Source organism: Mustela putorius, unplaced genomic scaffold (assembly GCF_011764305.1).
Source record: "Mustela putorius furo isolate JIRA1106 unplaced genomic scaffold, ASM1176430v1.1 tig00003845_pilon_pilon_pilon, whole genome shotgun sequence".
NCBI lineage: Eukaryota > Metazoa > Chordata > Mammalia > Carnivora > Mustelidae > Mustela > Mustela putorius.
The window spans coordinates 53,975,910-53,994,477 of record NW_025421998.1 but is presented as its reverse complement, the minus strand read 5'-3'; the positions used below and the strand labels follow the sequence as shown (position 1 = coordinate 53,994,477).

The 18,568-nt window shown below is 41.0% G+C and overlaps 1 protein-coding gene across 2 annotated transcripts in view; it reads left to right on the top strand.

The window, feature by feature from the left end:
* The window catches only part of RAPGEF5 (Rap guanine nucleotide exchange factor 5), a 223,277-nt gene that overhangs the window by 32,516 nt on the left and 172,193 nt on the right, over nt 1–18,568 (top strand). For both annotated transcript variants that reach the window (XM_004743361.3, XM_013051672.2), the window contains exons 2-5: nt 6,273–6,323; nt 8,510–8,616; nt 13,923–14,044; nt 15,498–15,666. In XM_004743361.3, coding sequence (XP_004743418.2) covers nt 6,273–6,323; nt 8,510–8,616; nt 13,923–14,044; nt 15,498–15,666 — 449 coding nt within the window. The remainder of the gene's footprint in view (nt 1–6,272; nt 6,324–8,509; nt 8,617–13,922; nt 14,045–15,497; nt 15,667–18,568) is intronic.

Below are 18,568 nucleotides of genomic sequence, written 5' to 3'. Positions count from 1 at the left end.
ACAAGTAGGGAATCCAGTGTCAAGTGGAGGTGAGTAAGCTTGCTAATTTAACGTTCTAAAATCTTTGGTGACTTGATTCCTAAATTTTAAAGGCTTTTCTGTGATTGCGTTAACCAGAAAACCCCGCCGTGTTAGGCAGAACTATTCTCTTGCTTGTAAATGCAGCAAGAAGAAAGATTTTCCCAAGAATCGAATAAAAATCAAGTCGATAACGTGTTGGGATTTGTTTCTGTTGTACCTATTGTGTATATTTTCCCAGAAGCTGCTGCTTCTTGCTGATTTATTTTCCTAGGCAGGCAAGATTTTGAAATATTTATAAGTATTCCTAGAACCCACTTCACTTTCCTACTTTAGCTGTTAAGTGAGGCAAACATGTTTATACTAGAAGAGAGTCCTTTACTAATGGGAAGTAAAAATTAAGTTTAATGCTGCGGATGTCATTAAGAGGGTATGCCTTTTGAGAAGGTATATAGCGTCTTTCTTTTCTGCAGACATGAAAGTACCTTGGCTTAGGGCTGTGTCTGGGATGGGGTAAAAATAAGACACATAACACAAACAGGGACAAGGTGGGATTTCCAGAAACACTGGCCCTTTGTTTTATACAAGCCAGACTTAGAAGCTCAGCCACAGATCCCAATGCTTTCGGTCAAAGGACTTGTACCTCTACGAGGTTCTGAACTCAGCTGGGCCTGCGAAGGAGGCAGTTTGAAGAGTACTCTGGGTCTCATAGCTGAGAAGTTCAGACTGCCGGTTCCCACTGATGATTGTTCAGTGGTCACACATTAGAACAACCTGGGGAGCTGGGCAGAAACCACCCAGGTCCCACTCCCAGAGGTTCTAATTCTGTGCTCTGGGGGTCGGATATGAGCTCCTGTTGAGTTCTCTCTTCAGCTGGCTTTCAGATGGCTTTAATCTACATCCAGGGGCTGAGAATCACTGGAGCTTATGCTGTTTGTGACTTCCGAATGCAGTGAGATACACTCGTTCATCATGTCATTCTCAAATCATCACAATCTGTAAATGACACCTGTAGAGTAATCACTACAGATGGGCTTGGGTTGCAAACTCGGGTAAATTTCTTAACCTCTTGAAGTCTAGTTCTGTCAGCTGTGAAATAAAATTAATAATAGTGCCTACCTCAAAGTTTTTCACAGATTAAGTGGTATATGTTGCATGTAAAATACTTCGCACAATCTGTAGCACAGAGTAGAAACCCCGCTAGTGATTGACAGCGGGCAGCCTATTATAGCAGACTCGTGGCTTTGGTGAAGCAGTCCCTTTTGTTTCAGTCCTGGCTCTGTAACTTTCCAGCTCAGCGGCTTGAAGTCATTTTCCCCCTTCCCCCTTCCTTCCTTCCTTTTTTAGAGAGAGAAGGGGGAGAGTTGGGACAGAGGGAGAGAACAACGTCTCAACAGATTCCAAGATACAGGGCTTGATTTCACAACCCTAAGACCATGCCATGAGCCAAAATTAGGAGTCCGACGCTTAACTGCATGACCCAGGGGCCCCATTGAAGGAAATAGCTTAGTTTCTCTTTTCCTCAGGCCTCTTGTCTGTAAAAATGTGAATAGTTGGGTGCAGTTACTGTTATGGGAAAGTGCTAAAGACCAAGGAGGTGCTTAGTAAACATTTCTGCCACTTTCCATGTCATCCCATGTTTCTTAACACTTCACGGGCAATTTTGAGAACATGATTGATGTTGGTGTGGCAAGGCTGTGCTGAGAAGGTGTTATCACAAATGACCTTTGTGGTGGTGACTGACTGGTGGGAGCATATCCCTTGGGGCCCCTAGGCCATGGTGGTGGGCCTGAGAGCTTGCAGGAGGGTGATGGCACCCTGCTCCATGCTTCCCTTTCAGCAGTTGGCTCTGGCTTGCATCATGCCTGACTTGTGATCCTGTGGAATTCTCAAGCCCACGTACTGGCTGGGGTTGGGTCCCTTTTACCTTGATCAAGTTCTGATTGAGCTAGAAGTGTATCCTGGGGCTTAAAAAGGACTCATAGACTTAGAACTCTACTGGACAGCCTGCTTGGTCACAACCCTTATTGTTGGAGTCGGTAGTCATCTCTTTACACGAGGGGCCTTCTGGTAACTTCGGAAGCTTTCTGGTTTCCTGGGTTTGTGAAAGAAGTAAATGCACTGATTCCACTGTGATGTCTTCATCTTCTACATGATGGCCCAGAATAGGGAAAGGACAGTGGCTGCAGGTGACAGAGAGTCTTGTCAGTAACTGAATTCTCAAGGCATCAATACATTTGGTAGTTCTTGCTGGTTCCTCTTTGAAATGGAGCAGGTCATACATTTGCAGGGATTGAAATGATTCGGTCTTTCTCCTTCTTCTCTCCCCTTAGCTGCTTAGGGATTAGTTCAATCTAAGGAGAGTATTAAGGCATGTCCTTTAAGAGCTAGTAAGAAATGTGCCATAAGTCTATCATACAATATAGTAAGATAACCCTCACTGACTCTGGAATGAGTTCTGTGCTTGGTTCAGACCCAGCATCTTGGACCATTATAATTTAATGTCAGTGGACACCTAACTTAAAAAAATTGAGATAACTAACCAGTTACCCTTTGAGTTATGCCATTATTTGTTTCTGGAAATTTGTGAATATCAAAGGGCTGCAGTTTTCTAATACATGTTTAATATATGAAAAATATTTGCCTGGAATCATTTAGGGATTCCTTTTCCATGGTTCACTAAAACAGAAAGGAGAAGAAATAAATTTGAATTAAAATCTAATTTCATTTGTATTGTTACCAGTCTTCTCTCTATGGTAGAAATAATGTCTTTCACGAAAGTATCATTGCATGTAGCCAAAGTAATTCTAAGAAGCTGGAAATAAAGGGGAAAAAACCCATCATTTCACATCATTGTATTAGGAGATATTACAGTGAGAGTCGTTTAAAGGAGGGCACTGTATCACTGGAAACAGCCATCCAAGATTATAGAGTAAACTGATAGGAAATGAGGATCAAGTAAAAGAATTCATGGGTTTAAAGTGTTCTTTAGATCCTCTATGTTTATGGGGTGCCTGGGTGGCTCAGTGGGTTAAAGCCTCTGCCTTCAGCTCTGGTCATGATCCCGAGGTTCTGGGATTGAGCCCTGCATCAGGCTCTCTGCTCAGCGGGGAGCCTGCCTCCCCCACCTCCCTCTCTGCCTGCTTCTCCTCCGCTTGTGATCTCTGTCAAACAGATCCTTTATGTTCTGGTAAACGGATTTAGATTAGGAACAGCATCATGGGACTTGTGTGTGTTTCTGAAAGCGCCCACAGTGCCTGGCCAGGCGCTCAGTAGGTGCTTTGTAAATGAGAAATGAATGTAAGTTTGTTGCTACCAGACGGATTAGATGAAGCCTTAGCATGCTCAGAGGAGAAATAAAACCAGGAGATTCAAAGAAGGAATGCAAACAGCTGATGACATATTAGGAAAGAATATCAAAACAGAGAGTGATGCATTTTTAAGGGTGTTCTTGTGATAGATGCTTTCAAGTAAATGTAGGAGAGCAGTCAGTGAGGTGATTCAGAGCAGTGATTCTCAGATTCTTTTAAGTTGGCCCACTATGTTCCTCTGACAAACTTACATAATTTCCTAATACCTCTTAAAAAGGAGGTCATGCATAGACTATTCCATGTTCTTTTTTCTCCAGGTCTTTGACGCTTGCTATTTTGGGTCAATATCAACAACTAAAAAAAAGCGGTCTCTAAAGCACATAGTTAGGAGAGTTGTTTTAAGTTGAACACATCCGAACTTTACAGAGTTCTGCAGAGAGCTCTGGGGCTTCCTGGAGCCCAGCTGAGTTTGAGAGCCGCTGTCCTAGAGCGTTAATGAAACAGAGCCCTCCTGGGACCAGTTAGGAGAGCGCTTCACAGGAGTTTCTGACAACAAATGTAGGTATTGTGTTCTGGAAAAGGCCGTTCTTGTTGTGTTGCTCCTGTCGATTCCCTGTGGGCTGGTAGCTTATCTGTTATCTAGTCTGCATGGAAGAATCGCATGGCTTTATTTACTCACCTTACCAATCTTTTGAAACCAGCTATCCATGGGGAAGTTTCTGTGAAGTAGAATTGTGTGAGTGTAACACTAGTGTGGAGACGGCCAGATTTAGGTTGGCAGCCGAAAGAAAGGAAATGGTTTGCTTTCTTTTGTGAATGTGCCTCTACCTGGTTCTTGAGAACTTGTTTCTACCTAAAAGCTTTCTTTTCTTTCTTTCTCTCTCTCTCTCTCTCTCTTTTTTTTAACTAAATCATGTGAAGTAGTTGCTTTTGTGAGCCGATTCAGGCAATTAGATGAGTAATAAAGACTGTCAGTTCTGGCCTGCCTTATTGACTTTTAAAAGTCTCTCTATTTAGGGGGAGAAAAATCACTTATGATGATTCATCCTCGAATGATAAAGCTAGTGCATATGCAAATTTTAAATTGTTTGGTATTTCAATAAGTGAATATATTACATAGGCTCAGACGACAGAAGGCCTGAGAAGGGCTGATTGGGAATGTGTATAATACCACACCAGAAGGGGTGGGTGGGTGTTTTATTTTAATACATGGGAATTAAAAATGGCCTGTCTACCTTCGTAAATTTAATTTTCTTTTAAGCCTTTGCACATCTTTAGCAGAGTAAACCAATTGGCATCTCTGGAAAGAGTTTGTATATTTCTTCCAGTTTAATTAAGATAAGTAACGGGGGTGGGGTGGGCATGTGGCATGGAGAGGATGCAGAATAGGAATTGTGCCTTAGACTAAGGTTTGGTTGAAGGCTCAGATGCTGAAAGGTGATGACTGGCAGGCCATGTTTTGTAATTCAGCCAATGATTTTGAGAAGTGGAGGCGGCAGACTAAAAACGATGGGATCTCAAAAGACAGCAAGCCTTGGAATAGAGTTGTAAAGAGCTTTTAAACATAGGTTGGGAGCTCAATAAATGTTAGTTTCTCTTTTCTGTTTTCCAAAGCACAATGGGAAATGATACTAGTTTTCTATTGTGCTTAAGCATATGCGGGTGATGGTGCTGCCTACTGGATCGTTAGGTACGAAAAATGAGCCACTACAATTCAAATCATTCAGTAACCACTTACTAAATTGATACAGAGATGTACATATCTATAAACAAGTGAATAGCAAAGTAAACATTTCTTTGCAAGGTTATGCGCTCTATGCTGTAAGAGCAAAGCAGTGTAAACTGTCAGCACCCACTCCAGGAGCTTGTGAAGATAGTTGGGGCAAATGCACACATAGAATGCCAGCCAGCCATGCAGAGCATCTGGGAGCTGCTGTGATTGTATGGAATAACAGAGCTGCCAGGAGGGCCAAACCCCAGTGACCCGGGCAGGTGGGAGGAGCTTCACCTAGGAGCGAACTGCACTAAACTTGGACTTCGAAGTCTGGTGTGGCTCAGGAAAGTGTCAGGGAAGATGGAGGGCTCTCCAGTGTGGAGAGTGGTGAGAGCAGAGGCAGGTGGGAGTGCCAAGCTCTTCTGATGAGGAGGTTTGTCCTGTAGGAAGTTGGAGGGAGAATACTGAAACCTGTTGGAAGCAGCCCGTGGTGGTCGGACGGACTCCCTAAGCAGTAAGAGACCCACTGTAAAGCAGGGGACCTATGTTCAGTTTTGAGGTTTGCAGGATGGCCTGTGGGGAGCGTGACCAGAGGTCCGGGAAATCCATGGAGAGGCTGAAGCAGTGGTGTAGATGTACAGTGATGGGAGTCTGTGTTAGGTGGGGAACAAGATGAAAAGGAGAAACAGAATCAAACCACTCAGAGAATAAAATCCCAACTATGAAAACCTCCATCTTTTCGTGGCCCTCCTTAAAGTTGTATCCTTTTGGTTGGGAGCTGTTTATTTATTTATTTATTTATTTATTTATTTATTTAAAAGATTTTATAGCTAGAGATAGAGACCAGAAGTGGGCATAGAGGCAGACAGGGAGAGAGAGAAGGGGAAGCAGGCTCCTGGGAACAGAGAGCCCGATGCGGGGCTTGATCCCAGGACCCTGGGATCCTGACCTGAGCCGAAGGCAGAGGCTTTAACCCACTGAGCCACCCAGGCACCCCATGGAAGCTGTTTAAACAGAATAACCTGTCCCGTTGCAATGAATGGTGACCAGATGCTTGCACTGAATGAGAATAAGGACATGAATCCTTTATAGCCCATGACTTGAGACTGAAGCACATTTTTTTTTTTGGTTTGGACGACTGCTGGACCCGCCGCATTGTAGACATTGACCCTGCTGGTACAAAGATTTGTTTAGTTCTAATTTTTCCCCTCTTCTTTCTTTCAAAATAGACTCTATCCAGAAGAATTTCCAATCCATACCTTGAACACACGCCTTCCCAGGTATGATCTTTTCTCTCACTGCATTTTGTGAAACGGATTTATGAATCCTGATGTAGAATTCTCTAGTTACAGTTTTTCCCTTTCCTCCTGGGCATGCTGTCTCCCACGCTGTCTCCTTCACCTGGGGATAACACAGATGAAGTTTTTTGAAATGCTCTGATAATTGTGTCATGGTACGAGATGTTCACCAGATAGGAAAAAAATATTTTTCCAACTTCCAAGCCCTTATATGAGTGTGTTATCAATATGGCCGAGTTAAATATATATTTTTTCAATTTGCTGTATTAATAGAAATGCTGCATTTTTAAAAGAGTGAATATTCTAAAAACTTGGTATAACAGGGACTTAATTGTAGTTATCTATTAGTAGAGTATTTCTAGGTTTGTTGAAAAAAGATGGGGAGCCTTCACTGTATTTAAAAATCATTTGACAAAGAGTTCCTTTTTTTCTTTTCTTTCTTTTTTTCTTTTCTTTTTTTTAAAAAGTAACAGGAGGCTGTGAGCACTGTGAGGTCTGAAACTTCTTGGCCTTGTTCACTACTGTATTCCCAGCACCTGCAGTGGGGTCTGAGAGCCACTCATTAGATGTTTGTTGTCACTCATTAGATGTCTTGTTCACTACTGTATCCCCAGCATCTCAGTGGGGTCTGAGAGCCACTCATTAGATGTTTTGTTTTGTTTCTTTTTGTTTTTAAAGATTTTATTTATTTATTTGACAGACAGAGGTCACAAGTAGGCAGAGAGGCAGGCAGAGAGAGAAGGGGAAGCAGGCTTCCGGCTGAGCAGAGAGCCTGATGCGGGGCTTGATCCCGGGACCCCAAGATCATGACCTGAGCCGAAGGCAGAGGCTTTAACCCACTGAGCCACTCCGGCGCCCTCACTAGATGGTTTTTGAAAGACTGAGTGAATGAGCATTGATACCTTGTCAGAACCTGTCAAGGGTGAGCTGACTTGACCTTCCTTTAGGGTAATATTTTTTCTTTTCTTCCAAATTTTTATTTAAATTCTAGTTACTTAACATACAGTGTAATGCTGATTTCAGGAGTAGAATTTAGGGATTCATCATTCACATAGAACACCCAGTGCTCGTCATGCCAGGCGGCTTCTTAATGCCCGTCACCCATTCAGCCCATCCCTCACCCTAGGGTAGTTCTTTCTGTCAGCTGACTTGTTGCTATTTTTGTTTTGTTTTGCTTTATATACAGTTACAACATGTTAAAAAAAATCATTTCCTGCCCTTCACACTTTCTCATCAGGTTGTGTTTAGGAAGTGACACTAGGAATATTAGGAAATGTAAGGATAGGGTTGAAATGTTCCTTGTCAGGTCATAGTCAATATACTATTAGTTGGTTTGCTTCAAGAGAAGATATAAAATATTTTATAGGTGCAAAGTAGTGTAGCTGCAGAAAGAGTTCACCAGGAAATAAGTAAACAGATGTCATGTACATTCCCAGTATATACTAATTTTCACGAGCATCAAGACAGTTCATTTTTACTTAGCTTTCTTTGTTTGTGAAACAGCATTGCACTGTGGAGGAACGTGCCACATACAAAGAAAGGAGGTAATATATAAAGTAGGACGTGGACCTCTCTGGATCCTTCATCCTCTAAGAATCAGAGATGCGTATGGGTGAATTAGGATGAAAAAGGAAGTTAAGTAAAATTTTTATCTGCTAGGTGGAATCATGAAGTAGATGAAACCAGGGTGCTTGGAATTAACAATGAGCTCTGCAGCAGAGGGAAGCTTAAAAGCAAAGCAGACAGCAGCCTATCACATCGTGTCACAGTGTGAGATGTTCACTCGTTAGGAAAACGTATTTTCCCATCTTCCAAGACTTTGACATGAATGCATTATCAATATGGCACAGTAATATGTAGTATAAATATGCTTCAGTTTGCTATGTTGATAGAAACCCTATTTTAAAAAAAACATTTCATTCTGGAAACTTGGTATAAAAATTATTTATAGTTAAAGCAGTTTATTTGGAAAATAGTTACTGTCACGTAAGAGGGCAAGTGGACCAATAACAAAAATAAAATGGGTAGTAGTTGGTCTGTAACTACGTAGGCTAAAGTGTTGTTAAACTTAGGAATGTGGGCATGATTTTTTTTTTATAGTGTGCTATTGGCAGCTTACAAATTGTCATATTATTGTAAATTTATGGAGAATGTCTTTTTCCATTTAGATTTATGGAGAGAATTCTTCTTGTGCAGGAAGAGCATTGAGGAATATTATTATCGTTCAGGCAGCTGACCTGATAAAGGACAGAGTGAACCTCAAGGGATTTTACAGGTAACACAGTTTTCTAATACCTTGTCAAAAATTCTCCTTGAATAATAAAAGAAAAATGTGCTGAAATCATAACCTTGATCACAGAGAGCTGGGCTTATCACTACTGGGAGGATTTGTTTGTTTGAAGTGTCTATTTGGGGTACTGATGGTGATTTTTCTCTTTAGACAGTAGACTCCTGGTTCTCAAGTCAGGGTATGGGCTCTCCAGGTGCAAGTGGATGGGTTCCTGAGAGAGTCTGTTTTGCTTCCTCTGAAATGTGATGTTTTATAATATTTGTACTTGGCATGTGCTGCTTTGGGACATCAATAAGCATAGGTCCCTTCTTCAAGGACCTTATCAAGGCTCTTTGAGGACTTTTGGGATATTGAATGGGAGAAGGAATTCTGCTCTAACTTGCCAGGTGAGGATGAGCCCCTCCTTGGGCGCTGCAAGGAAAGGGTAGGGCAGGTGGCAAAGGGTTAGTATTTCTCCACCTTGGCTTGTGAATAAGGACAGGGGTATGAAAGTGGATGGATGGGCTAATGCCCAGTTTTGAAGTACAGCCGGACTAAGAGAATAGTCACTTAGAAAATTGAGGATGTGTTTTCAATTCATTGAGCCATTTAAAGAAAAAACAAAAGTGAATTATGAACTTTTAATTTTATCAACTCAGGGTACTAAACCATACCAAAAAATACCAAAACTACATTATAAAAATAAAACAAAAAGAAAAAAATTTATTACCATTTTTTCTTACAGAAATGAGACTGCAATATACTGTAAAGAATAGGAAGAGTACTCAGAATAAATGACACCCAAAAAAAAAAGGGAAAGGGGCACTTGGGTAGCACAGTCGGTTAAGCACCTGACTCGGTTTCAGCTCAGGTCATGAGCTCTGGGTCATGAGATAGAGCCCTGCCTCAGGCTAAACGCTCAGAGTGGAGTCTGCTTGAGACCATCTTTCCCTCTGCCCCTTCCCCCCAAATAAATAAATAAATCTTAAAAATGGTAGGAAAGATTCTCAGAATAAGGACATTTCATTAAGTTAACTAACTTTATCTTTATCACAAACTCATTGTAATATTCCTGTTTTTTCCCTTTGTCACAGTTTGGGAAAAATTTCATCATGGCCTGGATTTGGGGTATAGTGATTCCCAACCTTTTTGAGTAAGAAGACCTCCTTTTTATTGAGACATGACTTAAAATGCACAGTTCTTGAGGGTACAGCTTGAAGAATTTTTTAATTATTATATACACCTATGTAACTATTATCCATACCCTAGGTAATTCCTTAATGTTTCTTTTCTCATCACTGTCCCATGCTACCAACTACTTTCTAAGCAGACTCTTGGCAGAATCTGAGGTACCAATGAGCAAGGGAGGGAGGGGAGGCTGGGAGAACTACAGTGAATTAATACTTTAAAATCCCATGCTAAATTTTTAAAAAGATTTTACTTATTTATTTGAGAGAGAGACATACAGAACACAAAAGCGGAGTGGGAAGGCCAGAGGGAGAAGCAGACTCTGAGCAAGGAGCCCTATACGGGACTTGATCCCAGGACTCTGGGATCATGACCTGAGCTGAAGGCAGATGCTCCACCGACTGAGCCGCCCATGTGACCGAATATCCCACATTAAATTAACCACATTAGTATACATATAGGTTTTGAAAAATATGACCAAGGTTAGACATGATCTATTCTGTTGAGAAAGCATGTTTTTGTATATACGGACTCATGAACCTCTTGAAAAAAGCTTACCCCCTACCTTCCAACCCTCTGTAAGCAATTCATAGCCCGAGGTCTAAGAACCTTCAGTTTAGAGTCCGGGCCAAGTAGACATGACAGGTGAGAACAGCAGTTGCACTCATGGCTGGACCACTTCACATAGAGCCTTTTGAATTTTTTTTTTTTTTAATACTTGATATCAATTTTAAACGTATCTAATTATTTTTCATTTTTAAAAAATAAAAACTGATTGAATAAAGCTTTGGGTCTGAACATGAGCTGGCTCCTGCGATTCTTTTTAGCTAGCACCCAAGTCTCTGTGTAAGACCTGTCATTGCTCTCAGTGCTCTACGTGGTCTCCATGGATAGAGATTGAAAAAAGCATTGGGAGATGTACGTTAATGAGGTTCATGGAAAAGAACCATCTATCCAAGTTAGAACAGATTTAGGGTTCGGTGGGAGTTGAATGGGGAGAGAGCATGTGCTGTGCTATTTCAGAGTCCCCGTGGTTGGGCCAGAACTTCCTGTCCTTCACAATATAAAGACTGATTAGTGCCCGGGATCTAAAGACAGTGCCAATGTGATTGCCTAGGATGAGTCGTTTTCCTTTGTCTGGTAGTAAATTGAGGTGAAGTGGTCCCCATGTGCTACATGAGAATTACTTTCAAAACTTTGAGATGTTTTCTTTTCCTTTTGCGCTCTAGAAAAAAATCATACTGGTTTCTGAGACTTCAAGTAAGTCTCTAAATACCGTCACCCCATTTACATTTAAGATTAGGGTTCTTTCTGTCTGCAGTACCATGAATGAATTGCTAAAAGTGTAACTAGAGACAGAAGGAGACCAGAAACTGGAGCTGAAATCATGTTTAGTGTTATGTTGTAGCAGTCACTTAGCCTGGTAGCTGATCACCTCCATATCCCAGTGTTCCTGCCTCATAGTGCAGCTGCAGTTAGATCTACATGTACTCAAACGGTTTCTGGATCCGCTACAACACTGAAAATACCCTAGGAGGTAGAACTGGGTGTTGAGATCGCTCCCTTCCATCTATCCCTTTTCTTCCTCCTTGCTCTCCCCTGAGTCCTGTAAGCTTTAGGTATGGTAGCTGCATTCTTGCAGCCCTGGCCAGCAAGTCAGGAGAGGAGTGCAGTGCAGGGGCCCCTAACCTCATGTTGTCTGCTTTGGTGATATTAATCATAGTGTTGCTCTCTGTTCCTAATGGGGCTTTCCCTCATGCAGATGGGTTGTTGAAGGAGATTTGAAACACAACTTAAGAAAGTTGGGGGTGAAGAAAGGGATCCCGAGCACTTGAAACATAGCTTGCTGGCTGGGGTGGGGAGCTCCGATGAGCTGTTATTGTCATGGCAGTGTTCTGGTGATATGTTTCAGTGTGTGGACTCAGCTCTGCTCCCCAAGACAGAGTGAGCCCTTCCCAGTGAGAAGCTAGAGCTGGTGGACTGGGGCTTTGTAGTCACCAGGGTCATCTGGGCCCCATTCAGCCACACTGCGTAAGAATCTACACAGTAACCGAATCCCCCAGGTGCTCCTAAACACAATTTTGAGGAGCCCCAGTCTAGGACACTTCTCCATCGCCTGTGAGCAAGGCAAACATACTCACCCATCTAGCCATCTTTTGCAGTTTGGTTTGTTTAGTAAATGTTTGGTTGTGTCCTGTTCTGGGTGGTCAGACGCTGAGAGCAGGTTGAGGACTGACTGGATTGTTCTTAGAATAGGGATTATGATGATACAGTGTTTTAATCCATAGGATAAAAGTGTTTTACAGGCTCAAAGATGCTGGCTAATTGACAGAGGTGTTGAGGAATTAATTAACACTTTGAGCCTTTAACATGAAAGGTGTCTTATAGAATTAGAAGTTAATATTGACTGTTTTGTCTGATTGCCTAGTTTATTGTGATCTGTTTTCTCCCTTTTCAAGAAACATCCATTTATTTGACAGTTAATCTTTCTAATGTCTTAACACTAACCTGCAACTAAATGTGTCTGGTATTGCCCTAATTGCCTTAGAGTATCTTTCAAATAGTGACACTCCCCCCCGCCCCCCCAAAAAAGGATGCTTTACCTAAAGCTGGAATATTTGTTCATATACCTCAGCAGAGGGGTGCCTGGCTGGCCCAGTCCGTAAAGCTTGCGGCTCTTGATCTTGGGGTTGTGAGTTCAAGCCCCACGCTGGGCATTAAAAACAAAAACAAACAGACCCAAAACCACAAAACAAATATCTCAGCACAGAAGTTTATTTTTCCTTTTACCCCTGAAAATGTAGGGCCTCATGGCATTTCTTGACATTGTTGGTTACTATGTGATTTCTAGGTATTGATGGCTATGGCCAGTCACAAAAAATAAGCAGTATTTTTTCTGTTTTAGGTATAAAATAAATGTTGATGTGTTTTGGTCCTTAAATACCAAATACTGAATAAAGACAACCATTTACACGATGCATCTTTGAAAAAAATAAATGGTGACATTTTCATAAGGGAGAATGATTTTCAGTGAAATTTCTGCAAATGAAAACTGTATTTCAGCAAGTTGTCTTCTTTTGGGTTTTCAGCTGAGGCTGATAAAGATGAAAAAGTAGGCATGAAAATACTGCTTGTAATGCCCAGATTGGGGCGTGCTTCGAATATAGCTGTGTATTTTAAGACAGATTACAGGGGATATTTTTGTATGTGTGGTTAGTGGAATCCATCAGACACATCTGGGTTTGTAGGTTTATGAGTTTACGACTTAGGCTGCTTAGCTAGATTGCTTAGATGATATTAAAAAGAATGGTTGTGGTGGTGCCTGGGTGGCTCAGTGGGTTAAGCCTTTGCCTTCGGCTCAGGTCATGATCTCAGTGTCCTGGGATCGAGCCCCGCATTGGGCTCTCTGCTCCCCCCGACCCCCGCCCCGCCACCTGCCTCTCTGCCTACTTGTGATCTCTCTCTCTCTCTCTGCCAAATAAATAAATAAAATATACTTTTTAAAAATAATGGTCATATTTATTGTTCTTTGAGACAAATTTTAAGATTTAATGTGTTTGGAGAGTAGCAAACAAAATTCTTTACCGCTCACTGTGGTCCTGACTTTGTGTAATCTTCTTGGAGTTACTTTGTTCTCAAAAAGGCTAGATAAAAATCTATAAAGAGTTGAACAAAAGTTTATCACCATCACCTTGAGGTAATTATCTTACCAAGAAGCATTATCTTTATATAAAGGATCACTACATTTATTCCTTCATTTGTTCAACTACATGTTTTGAGAATTTGCTTTGTGCCTGGAATGTTCTCACTGTTGAGGTTTAGCAGTGAGTTATGTCTGTAGTCCCTGATATCCTGAAAATGATTCTGAAGTGACGGAAGCCAATATTACTCTTTCAGAAAGATGTACAATTACTACATGGTAGGTGATTTGAAGTAAAAGCACAAGAAGGTGTGATTCTAAGTTTTCTTACGGAAATGATAGTTGAGCTGAAATTGGAAAGATGAGTAAGAGTTGCCTGTTCATTTATTATTGAGTCCCTTGGAAAGGATAATATTAAATATCAATTCTTGGGCAAATGAGTGGCAATATTGTCTTACTATGGAAGGTTTTCCTTTTGTTCTAGGAGGAGCTGTGTTGGGTCAGAGCTGGTAGACTGGCTTCTGGAACACTGTCCTTTTGTCCAGTGCAGATCTATGGCCATAGGGGTCTGGCAGCTCCTACTGGATATGGGAATTATGTTATCAGGTCAGTATTTCATGTTTTGTGAAGCATAGAAGTGTTAATTTTATTAAGCTACCAGAAGAAAATTTACCTGATTTTCTAGAGGCTGTTACAATGGAAATTGTTTCCACAGGTAAATATTTGCGTTCTCTCACATTTTATAAACAAAAATGACCAGTCATCTTTTGGTTGTTAATTCTCACACCTTTTGTAAAAATAAGTAGGTACTTGCTGATTCATAGACTACTATGTCTAAGCGTCTTTCCCTTACCTTCTCCTCTACTCAGAAGTCTGCTCACAAAAAATTTTTTTTTATCAGTGACATCTTTAGTTGCTCTAAATGTCTAATTTATCTAGCTGTACTTAAAATAATTATCAGAAACTGATATGAGTGGAATGTTATGAGTGGAATGTTATGCCTTTTTAATTGACTAATCATGAACAATTAGAGATATGACCTATGAAAATTAGCTGTTTAAATAGAACGCAGAATTGATGTTAACTAGCAACTAAAATAGATGGCAGATATGCTTTTCTTAGTTGAGCCCAGGGAATTAAAGGATTAGAAGTTAAGCAATTCAGAGTCTTAATTTAGCTTCATCATGCAGGTGCTAGTTGGTCACTCGGAAGTTCCTTTGTCCCCATAGATAATAAATATTGAGGGTCAGAGAACATAGTAAGGTTCGGAAAGGCTTATCCAAGTCCCAGTGTAGTACAGATGGGGATGTGGCTATAATTTCAGTGAGTCGTTAATACCCAGCACCTGATACTATGATTTAGAAAAGTGGTAACTACCTTTGAGGGATGTTACCAGCTTGCTCATTGAGTCTCATGTTTTGGTGAGCAAAAAAATTTGTGTCAGTATTTTTTTTAGGTTTAGTCTCCAATTCTTGATCCCTTTTAAAACAGCCTTGGTGGCACTGACATGTTGAGCTAGATAATTCTGTTGTAGGAGCCTGCCCTGTGCATTATAGGCTGTTCATCAGTGTCACTTTCTGTACCCACCAGATGCCTGTAGCACCCTCCAGTAGTGAAAACCAAAAATGTCTCCACACATTGCTGAATGTCCCTTAGGTGTCACAGTTGCTCTTGATTGAGAGCCACGGCTTGGAAACTTGGGATAGTTTTGTATTTGTATACCACTCCAGTAATTAAATCTGTTTGTTTGCTTTGAGACACACAGAAATTCTCCCCACTTTTTGAATCGTTACTGATTTCACCTGTCTGTGGAGCTGAAGAATCGTAAAACCCATATGAATATGCTGGCTAAAGCCTCAAGTAATAAAAATAGATTGGTCAGTAAGTCCCTTTTAATTCAGTGGGATTGTGAGCATGAATGGACTTAGACGATGTAATTATAGTCCTACGCCTTGATTCTCCCTAATAATTAGCAGGGCTTTTAATTTATTATTTGGTTTATGACTCTCTAAATAATAGACTTTTAAAAACAGATCTTTCCCTTTTTTGTTTCCAACAGTGGACCAGAATTTATACTTTCAAGATACCTATGTTTTCTACCAGTTTTCTTCTGATGAATGTAGCTACTTGTACTGTGAATTTGAAAGGGAAGAAGAATGGCAGAATGGTGTCAAGCTTTTACTGCAACTTGTACCTCTCATTCCGGCTAGAGCTGGCATCTGTGAACTGTAAGTAGATGCTCTTTTGTTCTGATATAAAATTATTCTCAACTTAGAGAACACTTCCTGTTTCTGGGACTGTGCTCTGCTGTTTAAGGTCACCATCTCCTTTAAGAGATAGCTGTCCCGTTCCCATTTCTCAGATGCAAGTTCAGAAAGGTAAAAGAAATGACTGGAGAAAGGTAAAAGAAATGACTGGAAATTAAATCCAGCTAAAAAAATGACTGAAGTGGTATTCGAATCACAGAAGCGGATGCCTGGCCAGCTGTGCTATTCTCTATCTACTTTAATCATCACTGTATGAGCAGTAATCTAAATTAGAGGTAAAGATGATTTGGCTTAGGTTGAAATAAAATAATAACTGACATATTATCTGCTCTCCACATCGTGACTTTCCTAAGAAAGAGAGCTTTCAGTGAACAGACCTTTCTGAAAATAAGTGAGAAGCAACATTTGGCAAATTAAAACACGTGAATCACAATCACATGAAGATAGTGAATCACTATATGAATAAAATGAATTAAAATTCATTAGAGAAGCCTTGGGCACAGAGCTTGAGTCATGATATGGTGCTGTTGACACGTCTTTGTCTTTCCATGGAATTCATGATAAGCTTATTTTGGAATAGTAAATTTCAAGTTAAAACTTTCCATCAATAATTTTTCCATATTCGGTTTTCCAAATATGTTCCCATACTGTTGACTCTCAGGTCTGTGAGATCAGCAGAACAAGTGGTGTCATTTTTATCTCATGGGTAGGAAAGTGGGTTCCAGGGGAAACACCTACAATCATCACAAAGATCAGTTACTCTTAAAAACAAAACAAAACAAAAACCACAAAACTGGATAGTTAATCCAGGCTTTTAGAAAAGAAATAAGTGTTAGGATAGTAATGAGACACCGTGCTAATAGGTTGACTGTAGAAACCTATCTTATGTCAGGAACTATGCTAACTGCTTTGTATTATTTCATCTTCAGTTGAATTCTAGAAGTTAGGACTATTGTCACTATTTTTAAGTGAGGAAAGTTAGGCACAGAGGTCAGTTGGCCTGTCCAAGGTCACACGAGTGGTGAGTGGAATGTTAGGGTTTGCATCCATGCCCATGTGATCTAATACCCACTCTTCTAACTCCTGCCAGAGTGTGTTTGTTCCAGGAGTTATAGGGGTCATTCCAATTTCCCCTTCTAAGACACTATAAACAGAAGCTATAAAAATGTTAGACTCTGAAATGGTTATGACTTGACCAGCACCACTGCACATAGAGGACCTTGGAATGGTAAGGCAAAATTCAAATGTAATTCTTCATTCAACTGTCTAAGCACAGAAGATGTTCTTCAGTGTAAGATGCTTTTAACAGAGGTCGGAATTTCCTGAGAAAAGTCAAGGAGCGTTTTAATAAACTTTAATAAGCTTTCCGAGGAGCGTGTGCTTTGGAAGCTAGAGATGAGATGACTGTGACTCGCTTTGATGCCGTGGGACTGGCCTTCTCTAGCAGCTCTCCTTCAGTTCCCATCCTGCACGCAAGAAGGAGGAGGGGCCAGCCCCCTGGGTGCACGCGGGTCACCAGGGGCGTGAGGGCAGCTGAAATGAGCTTGCAGGCAGTCCTCATGATTTCGCTCCACTGCTTTCTCCCTGACTTGGGCAGCGGATTGGAATGCTACTGGGGGAGATGACCTTGTTACAGGGAAACCCGAGTCCCCTCTAGAATCTAAAAATTACTTTCAAAATTCAGTTCCTAATATTAGTTCCAGATTACCTGCAGTCATTTGTCACACGTATCACTGAGCACCAGCGTCACACCTCTGGAGTTGAGAATCACTCGTGCCTTGTTTATTGGCAGGTTTTTTATTGGTGGTGGTGTGAACATGCACATTGGCAGTGGTCATTCCTCTGGGGCAGTTGTCACTGGGGAGCTATAGATCCATCTGTTCCTTCTTATAACTACTAACTATAAACAGGTAAAGTTAATGAACCACAGTGAGTCTCTAATGGCAGGAGATAGGTGTATACACATGTATAACATATGTGTATATAATACACAAATATATAGTTTTTTTTCTATGCTACAGTTAAGCAAACCTCTAAGCTAGGGTAAAATTTTTGGCTAAATTTTGGAAAGCCAAGGTTGAGGTTATCCAGACTTGGAAGAAATTATGGTCAGAGAAAAGGTGCCTAGGGACACTGTCCTCTTCCAGCTGTGATGGCTCAGCCTTCCTGCGGCTCGATGCATGTGATTCCCGTCGTAGCTTCTGCTCTCATCTGGTGATCCCCATTCATTCTAACCCCCATCTCACCCCGCTTATTCCCTCCTGCTCCTGCGGTGCTCTGCTCCTTCTAGGACCCCTTTCCTTATCTAGTCAAATTCTACCCACCCCTCAAGGGGGAGCCCAAGTCCTACTATGACTACAAAACTTACACAACGTCTCCAGTTCCTGTCTCTTCGACTTTCAGAAACTAATGGCGCTTGCTGTTTGCTTCTGAAAATTTTCCATTCTTCTGTGTCATTAGTCTTGTGTTACCCATTCTGCTCTCTTAATCCGTTTTTATCCATTCTACTGAAATGGCCTCTCAGGTCCTCTTGATTCATTAACTTGCATCATCCATTCACGAGCTGAAAATCCTGTCCTGTGGTCCTTTTGATATTGGAAGGCTATTAAGGTCTGTATATGTGATTCTGCATTAGGTCCCTTTAATTTGTTGTCTTCTAAATCTCTGCAAAATTATGGGAGGAAACCACTTAACGTCTCTATGTAAACACAATTCTGTACAAATGTATCCTTTTAAAGTGGATTTTTTTTTTTCGTTTAGGAAAGAAAGCTTAAAGGAGGATGGCAAATGGGTCTATTGCAGGTTTCTGGGCTAATTTGAGGGGGGAAAATCCCGTTCTATACCAAATAGCTTTTACATCCAA